General features: G+C 38.0%; 1 protein-coding gene across 7 annotated transcripts in view; it reads right to left on the reverse strand.

Moving 5' to 3' along the window:
- ALMS1 (ALMS1 centrosome and basal body associated protein) overlaps positions 1–23,739 on the reverse strand; it is a 199,489-nt gene that overhangs the window by 56,691 nt on the left and 119,059 nt on the right. For all 7 annotated transcript variants that reach the window (XM_082743952.1, XM_082743954.1, XM_082743950.1 and 4 more), the window contains 3 exons: positions 19,188–19,429; positions 15,034–15,159; positions 1,079–1,249 (listed from right to left, as the gene is read on the reverse strand). In XM_082743952.1, the coding sequence (XP_082600078.1) occupies positions 1,079–1,249; positions 15,034–15,159; positions 19,188–19,429 (539 nt within the window). The remainder of the gene's footprint in view (positions 1–1,078; positions 1,250–15,033; positions 15,160–19,187; positions 19,430–23,739) is intronic.

A 23,739-nucleotide genomic window follows, 5' to 3' on the forward strand; every position in this document is an offset into this window, starting at 1 on the left:
AATCAGCAGCACCTATTTAGCTAACAGCCATGCACAGGAACTAAAAACAGTAAATGCAATAAAGCAACAGAGGCAATTATACATGTAGAATTTTCAGTGGCCACTGGAGTCCCCCCCCCACCCCACCTTTTAAAAGATTTTATTTATTTATTTGACAGACAGAGATCACAAGTAGGCAGAGAGGCAGGGAGAGAGAGAGGAGGAAGCAGGCTCCCTGCTGAGCAGAGAGCCTGATGTGGGGCTTGATCCCAGGATCCTCGGATCATGATTGGAGCCGAAGGCAAAGGTTTTAACCCACTAAGCCACCCAGGTGCCCCTGGAGTCTCCCTTTAATAAATACAATCATGTGTCAGCTAGGGGAGTACAATGTCAGGGACGTAGAGGAAAAAAAAAAACCAAGCAGGTCTCTAAAGATTAAAAAGTTTCATAAAACAGTGGGGCCTATATCTGGGGATAGGGTTGAAAGCTCAAATACCCCTAGTGACCAGACAGGTAAGGTGGATGAATGAAGCAGACTGGCTCTGAGAAGTATGGGGACTTGAAGCAAACACAAGAATGTACATCTTCTCTGCAGGGAAGACCCATGCATCAGGGGCAGGTGATTACTGTCATGGGGGAATGCAAGCTGAGCACAACCAGATATTCTGATTTTCAAGGGAAGTACAAAATCTTATTTTCAAATGTTGGCAGCAAAATGCAAAGAAAATTAAAAATACCACGTGAACCATATACTTTCTTGCAAAATCCAATCTACGAAAATATTAGTTTGTACCATCAGATAAATTCACGAAGCAAATTTAATCAAGATTTTCTAGATCTGTTTCTAAAACATACCTGACTAAATATTATTTCACGTCAAAAGTTGCAGTATATTTTATTTCCCACAGTGAAAATAAATAGGTCTAAGAAACTTGTTAAGTATTTTAGAAGATTTTATAAATATTTTACCTTGTTTACAACCAATGAAATAGCTAAGAGAAAAGCTTGTGTAACACCAGAAATAAGATAAAGATTAGACAACATTCTCAATAACCAGGGGTAAAAAAGGCCACAAAATATACAAAGCCAATTCAGTTACCTGCATTATCTTTCTGAGGAGGTTTTGTCCCCAGTGGCAAGGCTGTCTTAGCCACCGCCCTCTTACTGTAGATCCCCTCTTTATGTTTAAGGTTATCAGTGACTGGTAGGTCGTCATCCCTTGTGCCTAGCACCTCCGCGGGGAAGTCTGGAGCAATGGCATCATTGGACCCTACAGAAAAGTGGGAAAGTAGTACAATTAATATAAGTTGAAGTTGAAGAAAGACAAAAAGTTTACCTCTTAAACTGCTTCTATTAAAAAGGTACGACAATAGGAGTGTTGTAATGTGACCAGAAGGCGATGTCAGTTAAATTGAAAGCTGTCAGACATGTATAATAAACTGCAACAATACATAGTGGAGAAGCTAATGACAGAAAATATAGAGTATCAGCTCCGAAGAAAGGTAATTTCCAGTTCAGAAAGGCTTTCAAAGAAAAAAGATTATAGACTGTAACTTGGAAAATAAGTCGGCTTTTTGAACTATGCAGAGGAAGACAGACATTTTAGGAAGAGATGAAGCATGAACAAAGACAGAGAAACAGGAAAGCAAAAAGTATGTAAGAACAGCAGCCAGACCATAGAACACATTAAAGAAAGTGGTGGGAAATATGAAAAAATAATTGTTTGGGGCAAAATTCCGCAGAGCATGGAATCCCAAGCTATAGAGCACAAATTTTATTGTACATGAAATGTAAACATCATTAAAAAATTTTTAATAAAGGGAAAATATAATCAGCCATGTTTTAGAAGATTAATCTGATAATAATATAAGATACATAACACTGAAAGAAAAGTAATGTGATAAAGAAATACAAGATTGGAAAGTAATTTTACCTTCTTTTGAAATACATTTCAATATTCCTAAATCTACTGGTAAGAAAAGTTTATCCATGCCATAAAAAAGAGGTGAAGAACATTTCTGAGCACCTAAACTATGTATGGCAATAAAAGCTCAGTATCAGTCTCATTAGTACAGTGCCAGTGTACGTGAGTCATGAAGGACTTTTTTTAGACAGATTGCAAGGATCCTACTAAGCCTGCTCGGTCATATGTACAGATTAAATTGGGCTTTTTGTCAGCTGCTGTGGCATCACTTTCTCTTATTTGCTCCCTATCTCTCTGGAAAACCCTTAGTATCTCTCCTTCTACCAAATCTCTCAGTGCAGGAGCTCCTCCAGGGGTCAGAACTCTTTTGACTTCCTGAGTGGACTCATCAATCACCAATGGATTGAACACTATCTATCTATATGCTGATGACCAACAAATACGTATCTCTGGCTGAGATCTTTCTTTTGAGCTTCAGATTCTAGCATTTAAGACACAGCTAGTCCTTACAGCATCTTTTGAAGAAATTAGAAAAAGGTGTCCCTTTCTTAATTAAACAAATTAAGATATTATATATTATGGTACAACATAACAACTGTACACAGGGATCATTCTCCTCACAAATACTTCCAGATACCAGAGAACACACTCCACCAGCAACCAGCACATGCATGCTCTTCACCATCACCCCGCTTTGTTCTCCAAGAGAGGGGAGTATGTCAGGTTCACAGTCAGAAGGGGAACAGAAAGTCCCTGAGAATAGTGGTGGATAGCAAGAGAAGCAAGTCTGTGGAGCTGAGGGGCAACTGAAAGCCCATCTAGCCAAATGGATGTGTGAATGCCAACAAGTGTATGTGTACTTATTTTGCCTCATCCAAGCACAACTGTGGGACTTCTAAGTATAGATTTTTGTTTGGGGCAAGAAGAACTCTAGCTAGAGATCTGGAACCTTCATACTCACCTATGTATTTTTTTTTTTAAGATTTTTTTTTATTTATTTACTTGACAGAGAGCGATCACAAGTAGACAGATAGGCAGGCAGAGAGTGAGAGGAAGGGAAGCAGGCTCCCCGCCGAGCAGAGAGCCCGATGTGGGACTCGATCCTAGGACCCTGAGATCATGACCTGAGCCGAAGGCAGCGGCTTAACCCACTGAGCCACCCAGGTGCCCCCTCACCTATGTATTTTCATAAAAAACAGCATATATCTCTATGATGTTAGTAATACAACCTTTTATGTGGCACCCTTGCATATAACCTTAAATGTGTAAATCAATTCTGTTTATGGTCAAGAGCCTTCTGACTAACTGGTGTCCTCGCCTCCACACTTCTAGAGTCCTCCTCACCTTGGCTCCCCTCCTTTCCACCTATGAAGTAGTTCTCCATCTCACAGCCAGATAAATTTTGCAAATGTAAATGAAACCACAGTTGCCTACTAGAATAAAATACAAATGTTTTAGTATGGTTTACAAGACATTAAATGATCTTGGGCCTACCCATCTAACCGTATCTAGCCACCATTCTGCTCCAACCATACTGCACATTTGTCAAATACATCAAGCTCTTTCCCGTTTCAGGAGCTTTGCCCATTCTGTCACTCTCTACTCTTTGCCTACCTAACCCACCTTTATCTTACTGACCTCATCTCAAAAATTTTTTTCCTTGGAAAGGCCTTCAGGAGCTCCTAAAACTAAACTGGGTACTCTTATTATTCTCATCCAAATCTACTTTATTTTATTAACACTTACCATTTGTAATTATGTACTTATTTGGGGTCTATTTGTTTACTATCTGTAACAACATTCCACATACTCCATAAACTTGGGACCATGTTTATTTTGCCTCTGTAAATGTAGCACCTAGTGTAGCATCTGCCAGGAACACAGTAAGAGCTTTAATACTTTTGGGTTGAAGAAACAATGAACATGAACTGAAAGCTTTTGTCACCTTAAGAAAAACAAAACAACCAAACTTTGGTTTTATATGCTTTGGAATGAATATACACACGGAATGCAACGTATGTAGTTTCCTATCTGGTTTTTCCCCCACACTCAATTCAAGATAAATTTTACATGGAATCTAGAGTTTAAAGTCAGCATATAAAATGAAAAACCATACAGCACTGAAATTACCCCACTAAGGTTCCTTTTTTTTTTTTTTAAAGATTTTATTTATTTGACAGAGAGAGAGAAATCACAAGTAGGCAGAGAGGCAGGCAGAGAAAGGAGGAAGAAGGCTCCCCACGGAGCAGAGAGCCCAACACGGGGCTAGATCCCAGGACCCTGGGATCATGCCCTGAGCTGAAGGCAGAGGCTTTAACCCACTGAGCCACCCAGGTGCCCCCCCACGAAGGTTCCTTAAGAAGATACCATGTTGAAACTGACATCCTATTGGCTTAACAACTCCACCAGAGAGTACTTTCTCCCTTTGGCTCGCAGCGAATCACTGCGCCTGTTTCTGAGCACCTGATGAAGAACGTGGCTTATGTTTAGAAGCCATGTTATAACAAAAAGACACTTTAGTTCTAGAATCATTCTCAGGGAATCAAGATAAGCTGTTTAAACTATTATAAAAGGAAAATGAGGACAGTAAAGTTTGAGAAGAGAGGTTTCCCACCACCCATTTCAAATCCATCACAGTATGTTCACAGAGTATACAGACTACACACAACTCTTGTACCTTTCTAAAGATTTTATTTTTAAGTAATCTCTACACCCAACCTGGGGCTTGAACCCACAACCCAGAAATCAAGAGTTGCACACTCCACTGACCATGCCACTGAGGGCATCCCAACTCTTGCCCTTTTAGCATATGTCTGTGCTGAAAGACATGCGTTTTCTCTTTTTTGTTAAATATATGTATTTGAACATGCTTAAGTTAAACACATGTATGACAGGGGCGCCTGGGTGGCTCAGTGGGTTAAAGCCTCTGCCTTCGGCTCGGGTCATGATCCCAGGGTCCTGGGATCGAGCCCCACATCGGGCTCTCTGCTCCGCGGGGAGCCTGCTTCCTCCTCTCTCTCACTCTCTGCCTGCCTCTCTGCCTACTTGTGATCTCTGTCTGTCAAATAAATAAATAAAAAACAAACAAAACAAAACAAAACAAAAAACACATGTATGACAAAATGCCAATGTATGCTAAATTTGTCATAGCTAAAAAGATTTCATTATAATCTATTCATTTGAGTTTATGCTATCTTAAAGTTTGTCTCCTGCTTTTTTTTTGGGGGGGGGGAGATTTTATTTATTTATTTATTTAAAGATTTTATTTATTTATTTGACACACAGAGAGAGATCACCAGTAGGCAGAGAGGCAGGCAGAGAAAGAGGGGGAAGCAGGCTCCCTGCTGAGCAGAGAGCCTGATGCAGGACTTGATCCCAGGACCCCAAGATCATGACCTGAGCTGAAGACAGAGGCTTAATCCACTGAGCCACCCAGGCGCCCTTTATTTATTTGTCAGAGAGAGCAAGCAAGCTAGTACACAAGCAGGGGGAGTGGCTAGTGGAGAAAGAAGCAGGTGCCCCACTGAGCCTGATGTGGGACTCAATTCCAGGACCCTGGGATCATAACCTGAGCTGAAGGCAGACAGTCAACCACCTGAGCCACCCAGGCGTCCCTTCTGTTCTTGTTCTGTTATTTTGCAAATCTTGTACACTCAACAGTAATCTGGAAAATAGATATCCAGTTTAAAAATTCTATTAGAGGGGCATCTGCGTGGCTCAGTTGGTTGGGCAACTGCCTTCGGCTTGGTCATGATCCCAGAGTCCCAGAACGGAGTCCTGGGTCCCCGTCTTCTGTCGGGCTCCCTGCTCAGCAGGGTCTGGTTCTCCCTCTGACTCTCCCTTCTCTTGTGCTCTTTCTCATTGTCTTTCAAACAAATAAAATCTTAAAAAAAATTCAATTAGTGTTTTTCCAGTAGTATTTTTTTTTAGCATTTTTTTATTGAGGTAAAATATATATAAATTTTGCCACTGTAACCATTTTTAAGTGTATAGTTCAGTGGTTTTAAGTACATTTACACTGATGTGCAACGATCATATCATGCATCTCCAGAATTCACACATTTTCACAAACCAAAACTGTAACTATTAAATGGTAATTCCCTTTTCCTTCTCCCCTCAACCCTTGATAACCACTGTCCTACTTTGTCTCTATGAATTTGACTACTCTAGGTACCTCATGTAAGTGAAATCTTAGAATATTTGTCCCTTTGTGATTAGCTTATTCACTTAGCACAGTATCTTCAGTGTTCATCAACAATGTAGCATGTGCCAAATTTCACCCTTTTTAAAGCTGAATAATATCCCACTGCATATATGTATCACATTTTATGTATTTATTCATCAGCTGATAGACATTTGAGTTGTATCCACATTTTGGCTATTGTGAATAATGTTGCTATGAACATGAGCACACAAACATTTATTCAAATCCCTGCGTTCAATTCTTTTGGGTATATGTTAGCTCATATAGTAATTCCATGTTAAACATTTTTAATGTTTTGTTTGTTTGTTTGTTTGTTTTTGAGAGAGAGAGCATGTGCACAGTGGGGGAAAGAGGAGAGAGGAGAGAGAGAACCTTAAGCAGGCTCCATGCCCAGCAGGGAGCCTGTTGCGGGGCTCGATCTCATGACCCAGAGATCATGACCTGGGCCAAAATCAAGAGTCCGACACTTAACCGACTGAGCTACCCAGGTACTTCTCTATGTTTGACTTTTTCAGGTACCACAATACTCTCTGTAGTGGCTACATCCTTTTAAATTCCCACCAGCAATACACATGGGTTGCAATTTCTCCCCCCGACCAAGCCTTGTTATTTTCTGTTTGATATCAGCCCTCCTACTGGATATGGAGTGGTATCTCACTGTGGTTTCGACTTGCCTTTCCTCTATGACTAATAATGTACAGCATCTTTTTAATGGCTTTTTTGGCCATTTGTGTATCTGTATTGGAAAAACATTTATTCGGATCCTGTGCCCATTTTAAAATAAGACTGTTGGCTGTTGTTGAGTTATTAAGAGTTCTTCATATATAATGAATATTAATCCCCTATTAGATACATGATTGCATTTTGCTCTAATTCTGTGAATTACCTTTTTACCCTGTTGATAGATTTTTGATACACAAAAGTTTTAACTTCTCATAAATTCCAATTTCTTTCTTTTGTTGCCTGTGCTTCTGATAATGTATTAGTTTTATAAGAACTTCTTATTCTTTTATTTTTATTTTTTTTTAAGATTTTTTTTATTTATTTGCCAGAGGTAGAGAGAGAGTACACACAAGCAGGTAGAGAGGCAGGCAGAGGCAGCGAGAGAAGCAGGCTCTCCACCGAGCAAGGAGCCCGATGTGGGACTCGATCCCAGGACCTTGGAATCATGACCTGAGCCGAAGGCAGCGGCTTAACCAACTGAGCCACCCAGGCGTCCCAGAACTTCTTATTTTTTTAAAGATTTTATTTATTTATTTGACAGAGAACACAAGTAGGCAGAGAGGCAGCCGGGGGGTGGGGGGAAGCAGGCTCCCCACTGAACAGAGAGCCCCATGTGGGGCTCGATCCCAGTACCCTGGGATCATGACCTGAGCCCAAGGCAGAGGCTCTAACCAACCCACTAAGCCACCCAGGCGCCCCATAAGAACTTCTTTAATCTATCTGATCACCAAATCATGAGTAAAATAAGACTTCTTTGGTCTTTTCTATCAAACACAAAGGATATAATTAAACTGTGTTTTGTTCTCATGTTTTTCATTCCAAAATTAACTTTTGACATTTTTTGTTCATCTTGTAACTAAAATTTCTATTTAGGTGAGTGTTATGTTAACCTGGCTTCAAAGTTCACCACTGCTTCATTACTCTTTCTGGAGCTCTTCATTTAGAGCCACCTCTTCAGGTGGATGAGTCTTCAAATTAATTTTTTAAGAAAGTATGAAGGCATCCTACAAAGAGACTCATTTTAGACCTAAAGACACCAGCTAAATTAAAGTGAGGGGGTGGAGAAACCCTTAATAGGCAAATGGATGTCAAAAAAAAAGTTGGAGCAACAATACTTATATTGGACATACTAGACTTTTTTGTTCTTATACTGTTTTTATCCTGCTTTGGTATCAAGGTAGTACTGGACTCATGGAATGATTTTGAATGTGTTCCTTTCCTCTATTATTTTAAGATTTTGATAAGATTGTCATTATTGTTTTTTCTTAATGTTTGATAGAATTCACCAATGAAACCATGGGGTCTTGGGCTTTTCTGTGCTGGGAGAGTTTTGACTCCTAATGTAACTCTCATGCTTGTTATTGGTCTAAGATTTCCTACTTTTGGGATTCAAGATTCATGATGCAATCTTGGTAATTTGTGCATTATTAGAAGTTATCTGGTTGTATATTTCTAAGTTATCTGATTTGTTAGTATATAATTATTTAAAAATAATCTGTTTTCACACTGTATTTCTGTGGTTATCTATTGTTTTCTCTTCCATTTCTCATTCTGGTTTTCGGGACTTTTCTTCCCCCCACCCCCCACCTTAGTTGATGTAGTTAAAGCATTGCCCATTTTGTTATTATTTGTTATTTGTTATTATTTCCATATTTTTGAAAATCTGGTCATAACTTTCAACATTATGTGATTGTTTATTCTGGTCTCTATTTTAATTATCTCTGATTTTTCTTTGTTGTTTCCTCCCTCTACTAAATTGCAGCTACATTTATTCTTTTTCTAGTTCCTTGGGGTGTGATGTTAATCTTTTCCCCTTAACGTCACAAGCATTTATGACATAAATTTCACTCTAACATCTGCTTTTGCTGCATCCCATTGGTTTTGGAATGTTGTGTTTTCTTTTTCTTTTGTCTTGAGACATATTTTGATTTGCATTTGATTTCTTATTTGGCCCAATGCTATAGAGTCAAATTGGGTGTTAATATTTATTAACATTGGTTAATAAATAATTGGCCAAATAGGGTGTTAATATTTATTAATATTGGCCCACTGCTATGGGGCATAGGGTGTTAATACTTACATATTCAATATTTCATATTTATATTGTAGATTTCCAGCTTTGTTTTATTGTTGATATTTAGTTTTATAACATCATGGCTGGAAAATACACTTGGTATATTTCAGTCATCTTAAATCTGTAATATTTGTTATATTTCTTTTCAAGTGATTTAACCAGGGAATTTTTCTGTGTGTATTTAAAGAAAATGTGTATTCTGTTTTTCTTGGGTGGAATATGTTATATAGATATTTTAGAACCATGTATTCTGAAGTATGCTTCAAGTAAAAAAATGTTCTTTTTTTTTTTTTTTTTTAAAGATTTTTTATTAATTTATTTGACAGAGAGAAAGATCACAAGTAGGCAGAGAGGCAGGCAGAGAGAGAGGAGGAAGCAGGCTCCCACTGAGCAAAGAGCCCGATGCGGGGCTCGATCCCAGGACACTGAGATCATGACCTGAGCCGAAGGCAGCGGCTTAATCCACTGAGCCACCCAGGCGCCCCTAAAAAAATGTTCTTGATGAAAAAAAATAACTTTAACGGAGGTTACTCATTTAAAATAAAGCATATCAGAGGGGAGATGGGTTGGGGGTGTTCGGTGAAGTAAGTGAAGGGGATTAAGATGATGAGCACTAAATAATGATGTACAGAATTGTTGAATTACTATGTTTTACTCCTGAAACTAATATAACACTGTGTGTTGACTACACTGGAATTAAAATTTAAAACCCAATAAAAAAAAGTATGAAGGCAGAGTATGCTTTGAGTTCCTATGCATTTGTGAAAATCTCTCTGTTGCCATATTGCTTGAAAACTACGCACTTGGGTCTATAAATCCTTCAATTATAACAATTTCCCCACTAAATACATATTTTGCTTCATTTATTTCTCACATTCACAATCTGGATCTGGATATCTGTTTTTTTCCCCAGATGTGGTAAGTTTTCAGCTATTTCTTTGAATTAATTTTCTGCTCCCTTTTTCTTCTGAGAGCCCTATGAGTGTCATGCTTATTAGCATCATCAAGTTCCCCTAACCTCCTATTATCAGTGTTTTTACTATCTTCTGTTCAGCTTGATTGCTTTCTATTACTCTGTGTTCCACTGCTCACTGATCCATTCTTCTGTGTTCTCTAGTCTACTATTTTTTCTCTAGTCTACTATTTTTTCTCTCTCTAGTGTATTTTTAATTTGTTATTGAGTTCATCAATGATTCTTTTTTTTTTTACATTTTCTCCTTGTTGAGAATCTCACTGAGATATGGCTCTCTTTTCTCAAGTTCAGTGACTATCTTTATTAACATTACTTTATATTTTCTATCAGGCATATTGCTTATCTTCATTTTGTTTAGCTCTCTTGCTGTGATTTTTGTCCTTTTCTTTCATTTGGGACATATTTCTCTATCTCCCTTTTTCTAATTGTTTCTCTGTGTTAGAAAAGTCAGCTGTGGGGGGCCTGGGTGGCTCAGTTCATTGAGAGTTTGCTTTCAGCTCAGGTCGTGATCCCAGGGGCCTGGGATTGAGCCCCACAATCAGGCTCCCTACTCAGTGGGGAGCCTGCTTCTCCCTCTTCCACTTCCCCTGCTTGTATTCCCTCTCTCACTGTCTCTCTGTCAAATAAATAAATAAAATCTTAAAAAAAAGAAAGAAAGGAAGGAAGAAAGAAAGAAAGAAAGAAAGGTCAGCTATATCTTCTGGTCTTGATAGTGGCCTTATGAAGAAGAGGTCCTGTAGTGCCATGCAGTGCAATGTCCCCTGTTTGCCAGAACCTGGCGCTTCAGGGGTAACTCCTCCAAGTATTGCATGGTCCTACTACTGGGATTTAGCCATGTTTGCCTTCAGTCCAGTCAGCTGCAATCGGTCTCTTTGCTTGTAGTGGGCAGGTTTAGACTCTATGCTGTTATGGGCCAGTCTGGGGCTGCCTTGTGATTGAGTTGGGTATGACCAGATGTCTGCTGGAGCTGCAGTTGCACTGAACTGCAGGGTGCTCTCCTTGTGTTGTTCCCTGAGAGGCTTTTGTTGGTGGGCAGGGCATGTAGTCAGACCAGATGTCTGCTCCCACCCCAAAGGTGAACTGGTATTTATCTTCATCTCTACTCAGGGAGGGAATCACCTTGGAGTGGTTCTGGTCACTACTGGGGCTACTTGCACAATACCATGCTTCTGGTGCTACTTTCGATGGACTCTTGCCAAGGGTGGGTCAGATGGAACAAATTCTCAGGAGAATGTGGGGGCAGGACACATTGTTAGCAATGCTAGGTATGTGTTGGCATGCTTGTGGGAGAAGACCTGGCACCTTTGGGAGAACTCCCACTGAGAGCAGTTTGGATGTGGCAGATCCGTGGGAGCACAACATGGGAGTGGGGGATCCTATTAACAAAGCTAGGTGGAGAGCGTTCAAGCTTCTTCAGCAAATATGCGGGATTGTGGATGGGGAAAAAAAATGGCACTGGCTCTTTCGTTCTTGGAGAAATCTAAAGATCCTTGCTCCTACTGCATACCTGAGATTGGTAAATAGATCTTCTGATCTTCTAGGCATTTTTCCAAACTACTGCTTCTATACTGTATCTCAGAAGGGCTGTTGTGCTGTTCCTTTAAAAGCAGGGACTCAATTTCCTATTGCCCTCTGGCTATCCCAAAGCAGAGCCAGCTTATTTTTGAAGTTCCTGGTGTTAAGCCCCAGTGATTGTGAAAACTCTAGAATGGTATTCATACCATTGCTGGGTCATAGGATAGTTCTATTTTTCACTTTTTGATGAACCCCATACAGTCTTCCAGAGTGGCTGCACCAGTTGGCATTCCCATCAAAAGTGCACAAGGGTTCCTCTTTCTCTACATCCTCATGAATACCTGTTGTTTCCTGCTGTTGATTTTAGCTATTCTGACAGGTGTGAGGTGATCTCTCATTGTAGTTTTTTTTTGTTTTGTTTTGTTTTTAAAGATTTTATTTATTTATCAGAGAGAGAGAGGGAGAGAGAGCGAGCACAGGCAGACAGAAAGGCAGACAGAGGCAGAGGGAGAAGCAGGCTCCCTGCCGAGCAAGGAGCCCGATGTGGGACTCCATCCCAGGATGCTGGGATCATGACCTGAGCCTAAGGCAGCTGCTTAACCAACTGAGCCACCCAGGCGTCCCTCATTGTAGTTTTGATTTGCATTTATCTGATGATCAGTGATGTTAAGCATCTTTTGATGTGTCTGTTGGCCATCTGCATATCCTCTTTGGAAAAATGTCTATTTGTGTCTTTTACCCATTTTTAGTTGGATTACTTATTTTTGGGGGTTGAGTTTTATAAGTTCTTTACATACTTTGGATACTAATTCTTTATCAGATTATGTCATCTACAAATATCTTTTTCCATTCCATAGTTTGCCTTTTAGTTTTGGTGATTGTTTCCTTCCCTGGGCAGAAGCTTTGTATTTTGACATAGTCCCAATAGTTTATTTTTTATTTTGTTTCCCTTGCCTCACAAGACATATCTAGAAAGAAGATGGTATAGCTAATGTCAAAAAAATTACTTTACTGCCTATATTCCGTTCTAGGATTTTTATGGTTTCATGTTTCACATTTAGGTCTTTAATCTATTTTGAATTCATTTTTGATTATGGTTTAAGAAAGTGTTCCAGTTTCATTCTTTCACATGTTACTGTCCAGTTTTACCAATACCATTTACTGAAGAGACTGTCTCCCATTGGATATTCTTTCCTGCTTTGTTGAAGTTTAACTGACAATGTAATTGAGGCTTCATTTCTGGGTTTTCTATTCTGTTCCATTGATCTATGTGGTTATTTACGTGCCAGTACCATACTGTTTCGACTACTCTAGCTTTGTAATATAACTTGAAGTCTGGAATTGTGATGTCTCCAGCTTTGTTTTTCTTTTTCAAGGTTGCTTTTTGGCTATCTGGAGTCTTTTTTTGGTTCCACACAGATTTTAGAATTGCTTGTGTTAGCTCTGTGAAAAATGCTACTGGCATTTTGTTAGGGATTGCACTAAATGTGTAATTTGCTTTGGGTAGTATAGACATTTTAACAGTATTTGTTCTTCCAGTCCATGAGCATGGAATGTCTTTCCATTTCTTTGCATCATCTTCAATTTCAGAGTATAAGTCTTTCAACTCTTTGGTTTGGTTGATTGCTAGGTATCTTACTGTTTTTGGTGCAACTGTAAATGAGACTGATTCCTTATTTTCTCTTTCTTTTGCTTCATTACTGCTGTATAGAAATGCAACAGATTTCTGTATGTTGATTTTGTATTCTGTGACTCTACTGAATTTATCAGTTCTAGCAGTTTTTTGGATTTCTGTATATAGTATCATGTCATCTGCAAACACTGAAAGTTTGACTCCTTCCTTGCTCATTTGGATGTTTTTTATTTCTTTTAGTCATCTGATTGCTGTGGCTAGGACTTCCAGTACTACACTGAATTAAAGTGGAGAGAGTGGACATCCCTGCCATGTTCCTGTCCCAGAAGAAAAGCTCAGTTTTTCCCCACTTAGGATGGTATCAGCTGTGGGTTTTTCACACATGGTCTTTAGTACGTTGAGGTATGCTCCCTCTAAACCTACTCTGTTGAGGGTTTTTATTGCGAATGGATGTTGTACTTTATCAAATGCTTTCTCTGCATCTATTGAAAATGATCATATGGTTATTATCTTTTATTAATGTGATGTATTGCATTCATGTAAATACTGAACCATCCTTGCAACCCAGGAATAAAACCCCATTAAGTGTATTTTTAAAATCATAGCCTTGGGGCACCTGTGTGGCTCAGTCCTTAAACCTCTACCTTCAGCTCAGGTCATGATCCCAGGGTCCTGGGATGAAGTTCCGCACTGGGTTCCCTGATGAGCAGGAAGCCTGTTTCTCCCTCTCCAGCTTCCCCTGCCTGTGTTCCCTTCTCTGCCAAATAAATAAATAAAATCATAGCCTTGCATGCCATGAAATTTCTTCTAGTTCCTGGTTATAGGCTTAATAATTAATCTTATCATTTGGTAATATGAGCATTTTGATGGTTCTTTTTTTCAGTAGCTTCACAGTGGGGAATTAGAAGCAGTTGTACCAGGCACTTTAACTTAGTTACAACTAGGTACTTGCTTGGTCCTCTTAAAGTTAACAACAAAAAAGTCTGCCTAAGACTAGGGAAAATTTCTCATTTGTGTGCTATTTCTACACATATCAAGATATCTATTGATAAATCATGAAAAAAAATTGTATCTAAACTGAAACAAGTCATCTCCTGTGGACCACCCTAAATGTTATGGCATCAATCAAAACCCCACACCACACCAACTCAGTATTCTTATCTTAAAATCCCCACAAAAACTATTTACTGAATTCCTGCATGGGGTGCTATTCATTTTCTAAATCTGCAGTTACCCTGTGATGATCTCACAGGGGGTGCTATGGGATATTTTAAGATTCCACGGAAACAACAGTGATAACTGGTACCTAGTACAGTGCACAAGCTACTGGCCCAAAGGAGTTCAAAGTTTCAGTATCAGATAGTACCATATTCCTTTCAATGCTGTTGTATCTCTGCAAAGCTGGATTTTTGACAGTTTCTGTAGTAAAAGCAGCAAATAACTATGATTGTGTAAAATTTCATCTCAAGGTTTAAGAAGCTATACAGTGTTCTAACAGCTGCACATACTGCATTGGTAAGTAACTAGTTATTTAAGAACAAAGTAAAGTATTTTCTTTCAAAACCCAAAACTAAAAGGAAATGCCTAATATTTTTGTTTAAATTGTTAGATCAAAACAGTAAGTATTTATGTCTCAATAACTTACAGCACTTAAAAAAAAACACTTCTTATGTTCATATGTATTCTACATGATGATAAGAAAAAAAATCACCAAAAGGGCACTGTAAACAGAAAAAGCTTCGAAACCTTCATCTGAAATAAAGTCCACTAACCTAAACAAGCAATTATCCATATAATTTTCATTAAATACTTATTAAATGTTTATATATACATAACACATCTCACCAAATAACACATTTCTTTGAACTAGAGACTGAGGCATAAAAAGCTCCATATTTCACACTAAAGGATTATGTCACTGAGCTTTCATATGTCATTCTAGAATTAACCAGCCAATCCACAAGTAAAATTTCAAAAAATAAAATTCTGAATAATTTATGCATAATACCTGAGTGTGAGCTCTCAATGGTGGTATCTGATCTGGAATCCAGAGATGGAGGAATTTGTTTCATTTGTGGAACATAGTACATCCTTGTACTACCAGGAGGCTTATATGGCAACAGTGAAGGCTGGGCTAAAGAGAGAAAGATCAGAAAAATTAATAAGAAAAGATTTATTAATTCACTGAATAATACTGAGTGCCTTTCATGTGTCAAGCAGTGTACAAGATTCTTGGGAAAGATCAGGGTGCCTAGCTGGCTCAGTCGGAAGAGCATGTAACTCTTGATCTCAGGTTTGTGAGTCTAAGCTCCACATGGGAGTGTAGAGATTATTTAAATAAATAAACTTTAAAAAAAAAGTCTTAGGATATATCAGTGAACTAAAACAGAAAAATATCTCTGCTTTCAAGAAGAGCTAGCATTCTAGAGGAAGGAGGTATATGTAACAAAGTAATAATTTGATTATCATAGAGGAGATTTATATATATATATTATATATATTATATATATATATGGTTTTGTCTCTGTGAAGTCAAGGGAAACAAAAAAGTGTAGAGAGGAGGGGAAATTTTAAACAGAAAAAATAGGCTATTGCCTCCACTTCTATTTGGTCATTACTGTAGTCACTGTAGGAATATTGATTTATTAATTTTCTTTCTCTACCAGTGTATATAATGTTTGATAATGATGGTTATATTCACCAGTTAGGTGAAAGGCTACAAAAAAAATAAGTAATAACAAGTGGGTAGAATTACAATGGACCGAGAGCAAGAATGGCTGTCATGCAGAGCTGGAGAATTCTGAGACAGAGAAGTGGCTTTTCAAAATTCCTGACAACTTTGTTTGGATGCAATAGTTTTAAGGTTACTTTGGCCTGGCTACTTATGAGGAAAGAAGTGACTACACAGCAAATAATGGTTATTCTTAAGAAAGAAAAAAAAAGATTAGAGAAGGATAAAGAAGAAAATTCAACTATAAAATTTATTTCTTCAAAAACTTGGAAAATAGAAACAAAAATATACATATATTATTCTGAATTTGGTAATTTATGTATTGAGCACAGTCATGTGTTTAACATACTATTCTTTGTAAGTTAAAATGTTTTCATACAAAAAAAATCCCACAAGGGACGCCTGGGTGGCTCAGTCAATTAAGCCGCTGCCTTCAGCTCAGATCATGATCCCAGGATCCGGGAATCAAGTCCGGCATTGGGCTCCTTCCTCGGCAGGGAGCCTGCTTCTCTCTCCGCTTCTACCTGCCACTTTGACGGCTTGTGTGCTCTCTCTCTGACAAATAAATAAATAAAATCTTAAAAAAAAAAAAAACCCATAAAATTTTACTTTTAAATACACAGTATTAAAAACACTATTTTATCAGTAGGCCAAATAACATTCATCCTTTATAGGAATCCTTTCTCCTAGATCCTATATGCCAAGATGAAAACATAAATTATGGCCTCTATATAAATAGATGCATTTGATGTAGGGGTTTAAAACATATTTTCATTTCCCCTCTTATGCTTCTGGCATCACCATAAGAACAATATAACCCAGGGCAGACATTGTTCCACTAGCTGGGGTTTCAGAACAAGGCTTAGCGTACAGACCTAAGCCATTTCTGTAGCCTGAAGCCAAACTCTGATTCACAAAACCCATGAGTGGAAAAAGCAAATGTTTATTGTTACAAAGCCCATATTTGGGAGGTTGTTTCACAGTATCATTGTGGCATTAGGTAACTGATATACAAGGATGTTCTTGGTGATATTTATTAAACTGTAGATTTGGGGGTATTTTTTTTCACCATAAAAATGTGTAAGAATTATAACCATCTTAACATACAAGTGTACTTGTTTAAATTAAATTCAGTCAAAGTTATACGGTGAATCAAGAAATTTTCTTTATATATTTAGGCATACCCCATCTTTATCTACAGACCTTTTTGCATAAGGAGGAAAACTTAAATATTTTGAGAAGACTTTGTGCAAACTATTAAACTTAAGTTAGTAATTTAACTCTCATTTGAAGGAAGAATGGGAACTTAATTATTAATTTTCCTGCTATTGGTCTGAAAAAGAAAATAAAATGCTCTATTTTGAATGTTATATAGTATAAATACCACGTACTACCACTCTCACAGCACATGAACACTCTAAATGTAGACCTTAGGGTTGAGGTCACCAGCTGTTCATCAAAATCTACTTCTTTATCCTCAAAATCATAGCTAAACCATTTCCTAGCTAGAAGAAAGTGATCTGAGCCACTTCCAGGCGTAGGACATGGGGTTCTCCATGCTTTTTTGGGTCCCTTCTAGTTGACTGTGATGGTGAATACAAGGAAATTATGGATTCTGTGTTTTAAAGACAGCAGGGCCACAGTCAACCTGGGTTCCTCGTCATTGATTTATAAGCAACAGACTGGTATTGTGCTTGTACTATTACATATTTTCATCTATTTATTACAGTATGTTAACATTTAATATAATACAAAATGGCAATACTTCATCTGCTGGCCTGAAACCAGACATCCATAGGTTTTTTTTTTTTTAATTTTTTATAAACATATTTTTATCCCCAGGGGTACAGGTCTGTGAATCGCCAGGTTTACACACTTCATAGCACTCATCAAAGCACATACCCTCCCCAATGTCCATAACCCCACCTCCCTTCTCCTAACCCCCCTCTCCCCAGCTACCCTCAGTTTGTTTTGTGAGATTAAGAGTCACTTATGGTTTGTCTCCCTTCCAATCCCATCTTGTTTCATTGATTCTTCTCCTACCCACTTAAGCCCCCATGTTGCATCACCACTTCCTCATATCAGGGAGATCATATGATAGTTGTCTTTCTCTGCTTGACTTATTTCGCTAAGCATGATACATTCTAGTTCCATCCATGTTGTCGCAAATGGCAAAATTTCATTTCTTTTGATGGCTGCATAGTATTCCATTGTGTATATATGCCACATCTTCTTGATCCATAGTTTTTAAATTTTTATGAACTAATTCATTAAGTATCATGAGATAAAAATAAATAAACCACAAGCAGCCTGAGTCCCACATAAGTTATCTCCACTAGAAATTAAGGCAAAAACATGCCATATTCCTTTCACAGCCATGTAAATAAAAGATGGATAAAATCATGTAGAATCCTAATGTTTAAAACTAAAATTAGGTTTTCTTTCCAGGAGTCCACAAACTGAGGGGTTTTTTTTAATTTAATTTTATTTTTTCAGTGTTCCAAGATTGATTGTTTATGCACCACACCAAGTGCTCCCTGGAATATGTGCCCTCTTTAATACCCACCACCAAGCTCACCCAAGCCCTCAAAATCCTCAGTTTGTTTCTCAGAGTCCACAGTCTCTCATGCTTCATCTCCCCTCCAATTTACCCAAATTCACTTTTCCTTTCCTTCTCCTAATGTCCTCCTGAGGGTTTTAAAGAGGAGGGGGGTGGTGGGATTGGTTAGCCTGGTGGTGGGTGTTAAGGAGGGCATGTATTGCATGGAGCACTGAGTTTTATACACACACAATGAATCATGGAACACTACATCAAAAACCAATGAGCCAAGATGTCCTTCAACAGACAAATAGATAAAGAAGATATGGTCCATATACACAATGGAGTATTATGGCTCCATCAAAAGGATGAGTACCCAACTTTTGTATCAACATGGATGGGACTGGAAGAGATTATGCTGAGTGAAATAAGCAGAGAGAGTCAAGTATCATATGGTCTCACTTACTTGTTGAGCATAAGGAATAACACAGAGGACACTGGGAGAAGAAGGGAGTTGGGGGAAATCAGAGGGGGGGACAAAGCATGAGAGACTGTGGACTCTGAGAAACAAACTGAGGGTTTTGGAAGGGAGGAGGGTAGGGGTTGGGTGAGCCTGGTGGTGGGTATTAAGGAGGGCATGTACTGCATGGAGCACTGGGTATTGGTGCATAAACAATGAATCTTGGAACACTGAAATAATAAAAGTTTAAACAAAGACCAATAATGTATTGTATGGTGACTAATATAACATAGTAAAAATAAATTAAAAATATAAATAAATAAATAAATAACATTGGATTTTTTCTTACTTCAAAGACCCCCTCACAAATTTCTGAGATCATTTCATATAGAAGTTGGTAATATGACCTAAAATGTAATCACATTCTCTTACCATCTGTGCCATGAGGATGAGTAATCTGTTGGCCTGAAGATGATGAAGCAAATTTGACAGGAACTTTGCCCACCTTTGGGGCACTGGGATCTGGAATTTCAAGTCCACGATCATCACCATTAATAAAAATCTCAGATGAGAACATGGTTTTTCCTGGACTTTCTGTTGTTATCTGAGTGACTGCATCAGATGACAATTTTCCAGGAAAAGCAGAAAATGGGGTCTTAATCTCCTCTGATGGTCTGAACAAAAAGGAGAAAAGACACAGAAGGTAATATCTGTGGCTTACCGAATACTGTAATCTCTTTCCAAAGGCAGATTCAAGGAACATTATGTGGAGATACATCAACCTCAAATGGCTAAGTATTTCAGCAGTACCCTTTGCTATCTTAAATACTTACAATGAAATCATGCATGACTTTACTTTATTCATTTAAAAATCTATTTTAAATTTCAACTTAGAATGCTACTATACAATTTAGGAAATGGTACTTTCCAGTTGAAGTAAAAATATAATCATTTTTTTAAAATTACTAGACATCGGGACGCCTGGGTGGCTCAGTTGGTTAAGCAGCTGCCTTCGGCTCGGGTCATAATCCCAGCGTCCTGGGATCGAGTCCCACATCGGGCTCCTTGCTCAGCAGGGAGCCTGCTTCTCCCTCTGCCTCTGCCTGCCATTCTGTCTGCCTGTGCTCGCTCTCTCCCCCTCTCTCCCTCTGATAAATAAAAAAATAAAAAAAAATTACTAGACATCTATAATAAATTAAGGGACTGTGCTAAATGCATAGAGTGTACAAAAATAGAGACTTGCCTCAAGAAGCTTATTGTCAGTGGGGGAACCAGAGGTATTTAAGATTGTAATTATGTACTAATATTTTAGAGAATTAATACTAAAACAGAATAGAGTAAATAAATGATTTTTTAAATAAGAGAATACAAATCTTCTTTACAGAAGAATTTCCAAAAAATATATGCAGATACCTCCTCATCTAAGGAGGTGAAGATTAATCTTTCCCTTCTTCCTTGAGTATGGGCTGGACTTATTAACTGGATTCCAAAGAACAGAGTAATAAAAAGTGATAAATAGTAACTTTACAGTAGAGAAACCTAACAAACACCATATTATTCAAGTCATCACCAGTGTTGTGTGGATGTCACATACTCTCTGCTGGGATGTGAAAACATGGGTACCCTTTTATGGTATTTTTTTCATAACCCATAATTCCATCTAATCATGCAAAAAACAATCTAAACTCAGATTGACCAATATTCCTCAAAACTGTCAAAATCATGAAAAATAAGGAAATGAGGAACTGCCATTGACAAGAGGAGACGAAAGATGTACAATAGCTAACCAAAGGGAATGTGATATGCACTGGGTCCTGGAACCAAAAAAAAAAGTTATTGATGGAAAAAATGTGAAACATAAATAAAATCTGGAGTGTAGTTAATAGTAATGTACAAAGTTGGCTTCTTAATTCTGACAAATGTACATTATAGTAATGTAAGATTACTATACATAATAATAATAATTATTATATTATTATATAATATAATAATTAATAATATAACTAATAATATTATATATATAATATATTATAGATATATATTATACTCTATTATGTTTGTATCTTTTCTGTGGTCTAAAATTGCTCAAAAATAACAAGTTATTGAGGTACCTGACTGGCTCAGTCAGTTAAGTGTCTGACTCTTGATTTCAGCTCAGGTCATGATCTCAGAGTCATGGGATTGAGCCCTGCACTCAGTGGAGAGTCTGCTTAGGAGTCTCTCTCTTTCTCCCTCTTCCCTCTACCCCTTCCCCTGCTCACACAGATACTCACTCTCTCTCTCAAATTAATATTTTTTGAAAATAAGAAATTGAAAGTTATTCTTTTAAAAATAGAGTAATATTGTATTATTTTGAAGTAATAGTTATATCACAAAAGAGAAGAACTTTTGGGGCACCTGGGTAGCTCAGTGGGTTAAGCCTCTGCCTTCAGCTCAGGTCATGGTCTCAGGGTCCTGGGATCAAGCCCCACATGCTTTCCCCCTCTCTCTGCCTGCCTCTGTGCTTACCTGTGATCTCTCTGTCAAACAAATAAATAAAATATTAAGGAAAAAAAAAAAGAGAAGGCCTTCTGAATTTCTACCTTCTGCCTTCACTAATTGAAAAGGACAATTAGGAGAAAAGAAAATAATAGGCTAATCTCCTTTATGGGTATAAAATCAAGAATCCTAAACCAAATCCAAACAAAATCATAAACAAAATCCAAAACTAAATGGATGTATGTGAATTCCTACCAAGATAGTTTACTCCTGGAATGCAAGGTGAGTTAACACTCAAGAATCAATCAATATGATTCACCACATCAATAAAATAAATGAGAAAATGCATATGACCATATAAATATAGTCAAATATAAATACAAATATATTGATAAAACTCATTAATTATTTAGATAAAAACTCATAGCAAAGGGAAACCACAAAAAACTTTAGAGCAACCATCCTATTTATACTGAAATGAAGAAAATGTTCACTGTGAGATTAGGAACAAAATAAGGATGCCAATTCTTACCATTTCTGTTCAACTTCAGTAAAGGTCTTAAATGGCATTAGCAGGAAGTCAGGAAAAAGAAATGAGAGACAGAAGGATAACAAAGGAAGAAATAATATTGTCATTGTTCATATTTGACATAATTAGGTACACAGAAAGTCCAAAACAATCTAAACATAACTCATTAGAATATAAGTAAGTTTTTAGGAAAGTTGACAGGAGATAAAATTTTTTAAAAATCTACTACTTTTCAGAAAAACAATCTGAGGGTTTTGAAGGGGTGGAGCCAGGTGGTGGGTATTATGAAGGGCATGTATTGCATGGAGCACTGGGTATGGTGCAAAAACAATGAATTCTGTTAAGCTGAAAAGAAATTTAAAAAAAAATCTACTACTTTTTTTGTATCAGAAAAATTATGGAAGCATCAGGAAACAGTATTATCTAATAAGCTAGAGAGGGGCATTTTGGAGATTATGGGCAGGGACAGAGTATAGGCAGACATACTCCACTGGGAAAGAGAAATCACTCCTGGGCTGGCATGATGAGGTGAAATCTAGCAGAATGCCAGCCAATTTTCCCCACAGGACACTTTTTTAGTATCAGGATGGTATGGGAGAACGGAAAGCTAAATCAGAAAAGTGGAGTGAAATCTCCTTCATAGTCATGGCACCAATAACAAACCAAGTCCCACTAGACAGAGGGGCCTGTAACAAACATCAGGTCTCCTCCTCAAGACATCTGCCAGATTCTGAACCTCAATAAGGCAGGAAGCTAAATAATTACAGCCTGAGGGAGAGAACTTTCAAACCTTAGGACATATTCCAGACTGACAATAAAAACCCAGAAGTGCCACCCCCAACAAGGGGGCTGAGCCAGGAAAAGTAAAATCATCTCAATGTTTGAGTTCTTATGAGACAAATGTCTAATAAGAAAGTGTAACTACAGGGGCACCTGGGTGGCTCAGTGGGTTAGGGCCTCTGCCTTCCGCTCAGGTCATGATCCCAGGGTCCTGGGATTGAGCCCGGCATCAGGCTGTTTGCTCAGCAGGGAGCCTGCTTCCTCCTCTGTCTCTGCCTGCCTCTCTGCCTACTTGTGATCTCTGTCTGTCAAATAAATGAATAAATAAATCTTGGAAAAAAAAAAAAGAAAGTGTAACTACAACAAATATATAGCTGGACTCCCCTTACATTTGCCATATTCTGAAGTTGCAAGAGCTGAGAGTTGAAAGAGCTGAACTCAAACACCTGAGAGACTAAACTGAACATCTTGCTGTATTTACTTACTGAAGAGTTAAAGATCTGTCAGGCTTAAAGAAAAAATCCAGGGAGGCCACAGATCAGGAAAAATCAAAAGTATAATGAGTTGGGATGCCTGGGTGGCTCAGTCGTTAAGCCTCTGCCTTCAGCTCACGTCATGATCCCAGGGTCCTGGGATTGAGCCCCCCATCGGGCTCACTGCTCAGCAGGAGCCTGCTTCTCCCTCACCCTCTGCCTATTGCTCCCCCTACTTGTACTCTCGCTTTCTCTCTCTTTCTGTCAAATAAAAAAATAAATCTTAAAAAAAAAAAAAAGTTTAATGAGTCATTGCACTGCACCCCAGTGCTGACCCAGGAAAATTCCTGACATGACTAAAGTGATCAGCCACTATATATGATCAGAGGAATAGGCAAATCCTCTGGCTGGAAAGTAACAGCATCCTCAGTCCCTATGATTTTTCAAATTCACAACATTTATTACATAATCAAAAATTACAAAATTTATCAAGCAGAAAAAAGTGACTAAAAACTAAGAGAAAAACAAAAACTGTTTTATAGAGGATTCAAGATATTGGAATTAGTGCAGAAAGAAGGACTTTAAAATGACTGTGAATATATTAAAAGATCAAATTATGGGGAATAATAGATAAAAATATAGGGCTTCTCATAAAAATTGGAATCTACCTTTTAGAATCAAATACAGAAAAAATTAAAAAAATAACAGAACACGTCCCCAGCAG

This window comes from Mustela nivalis (genome assembly GCF_964662115.1).
Source record: "Mustela nivalis genome assembly, chromosome: 8".
In the NCBI taxonomy this organism is placed as follows: domain Eukaryota; kingdom Metazoa; phylum Chordata; class Mammalia; order Carnivora; family Mustelidae; genus Mustela; species Mustela nivalis.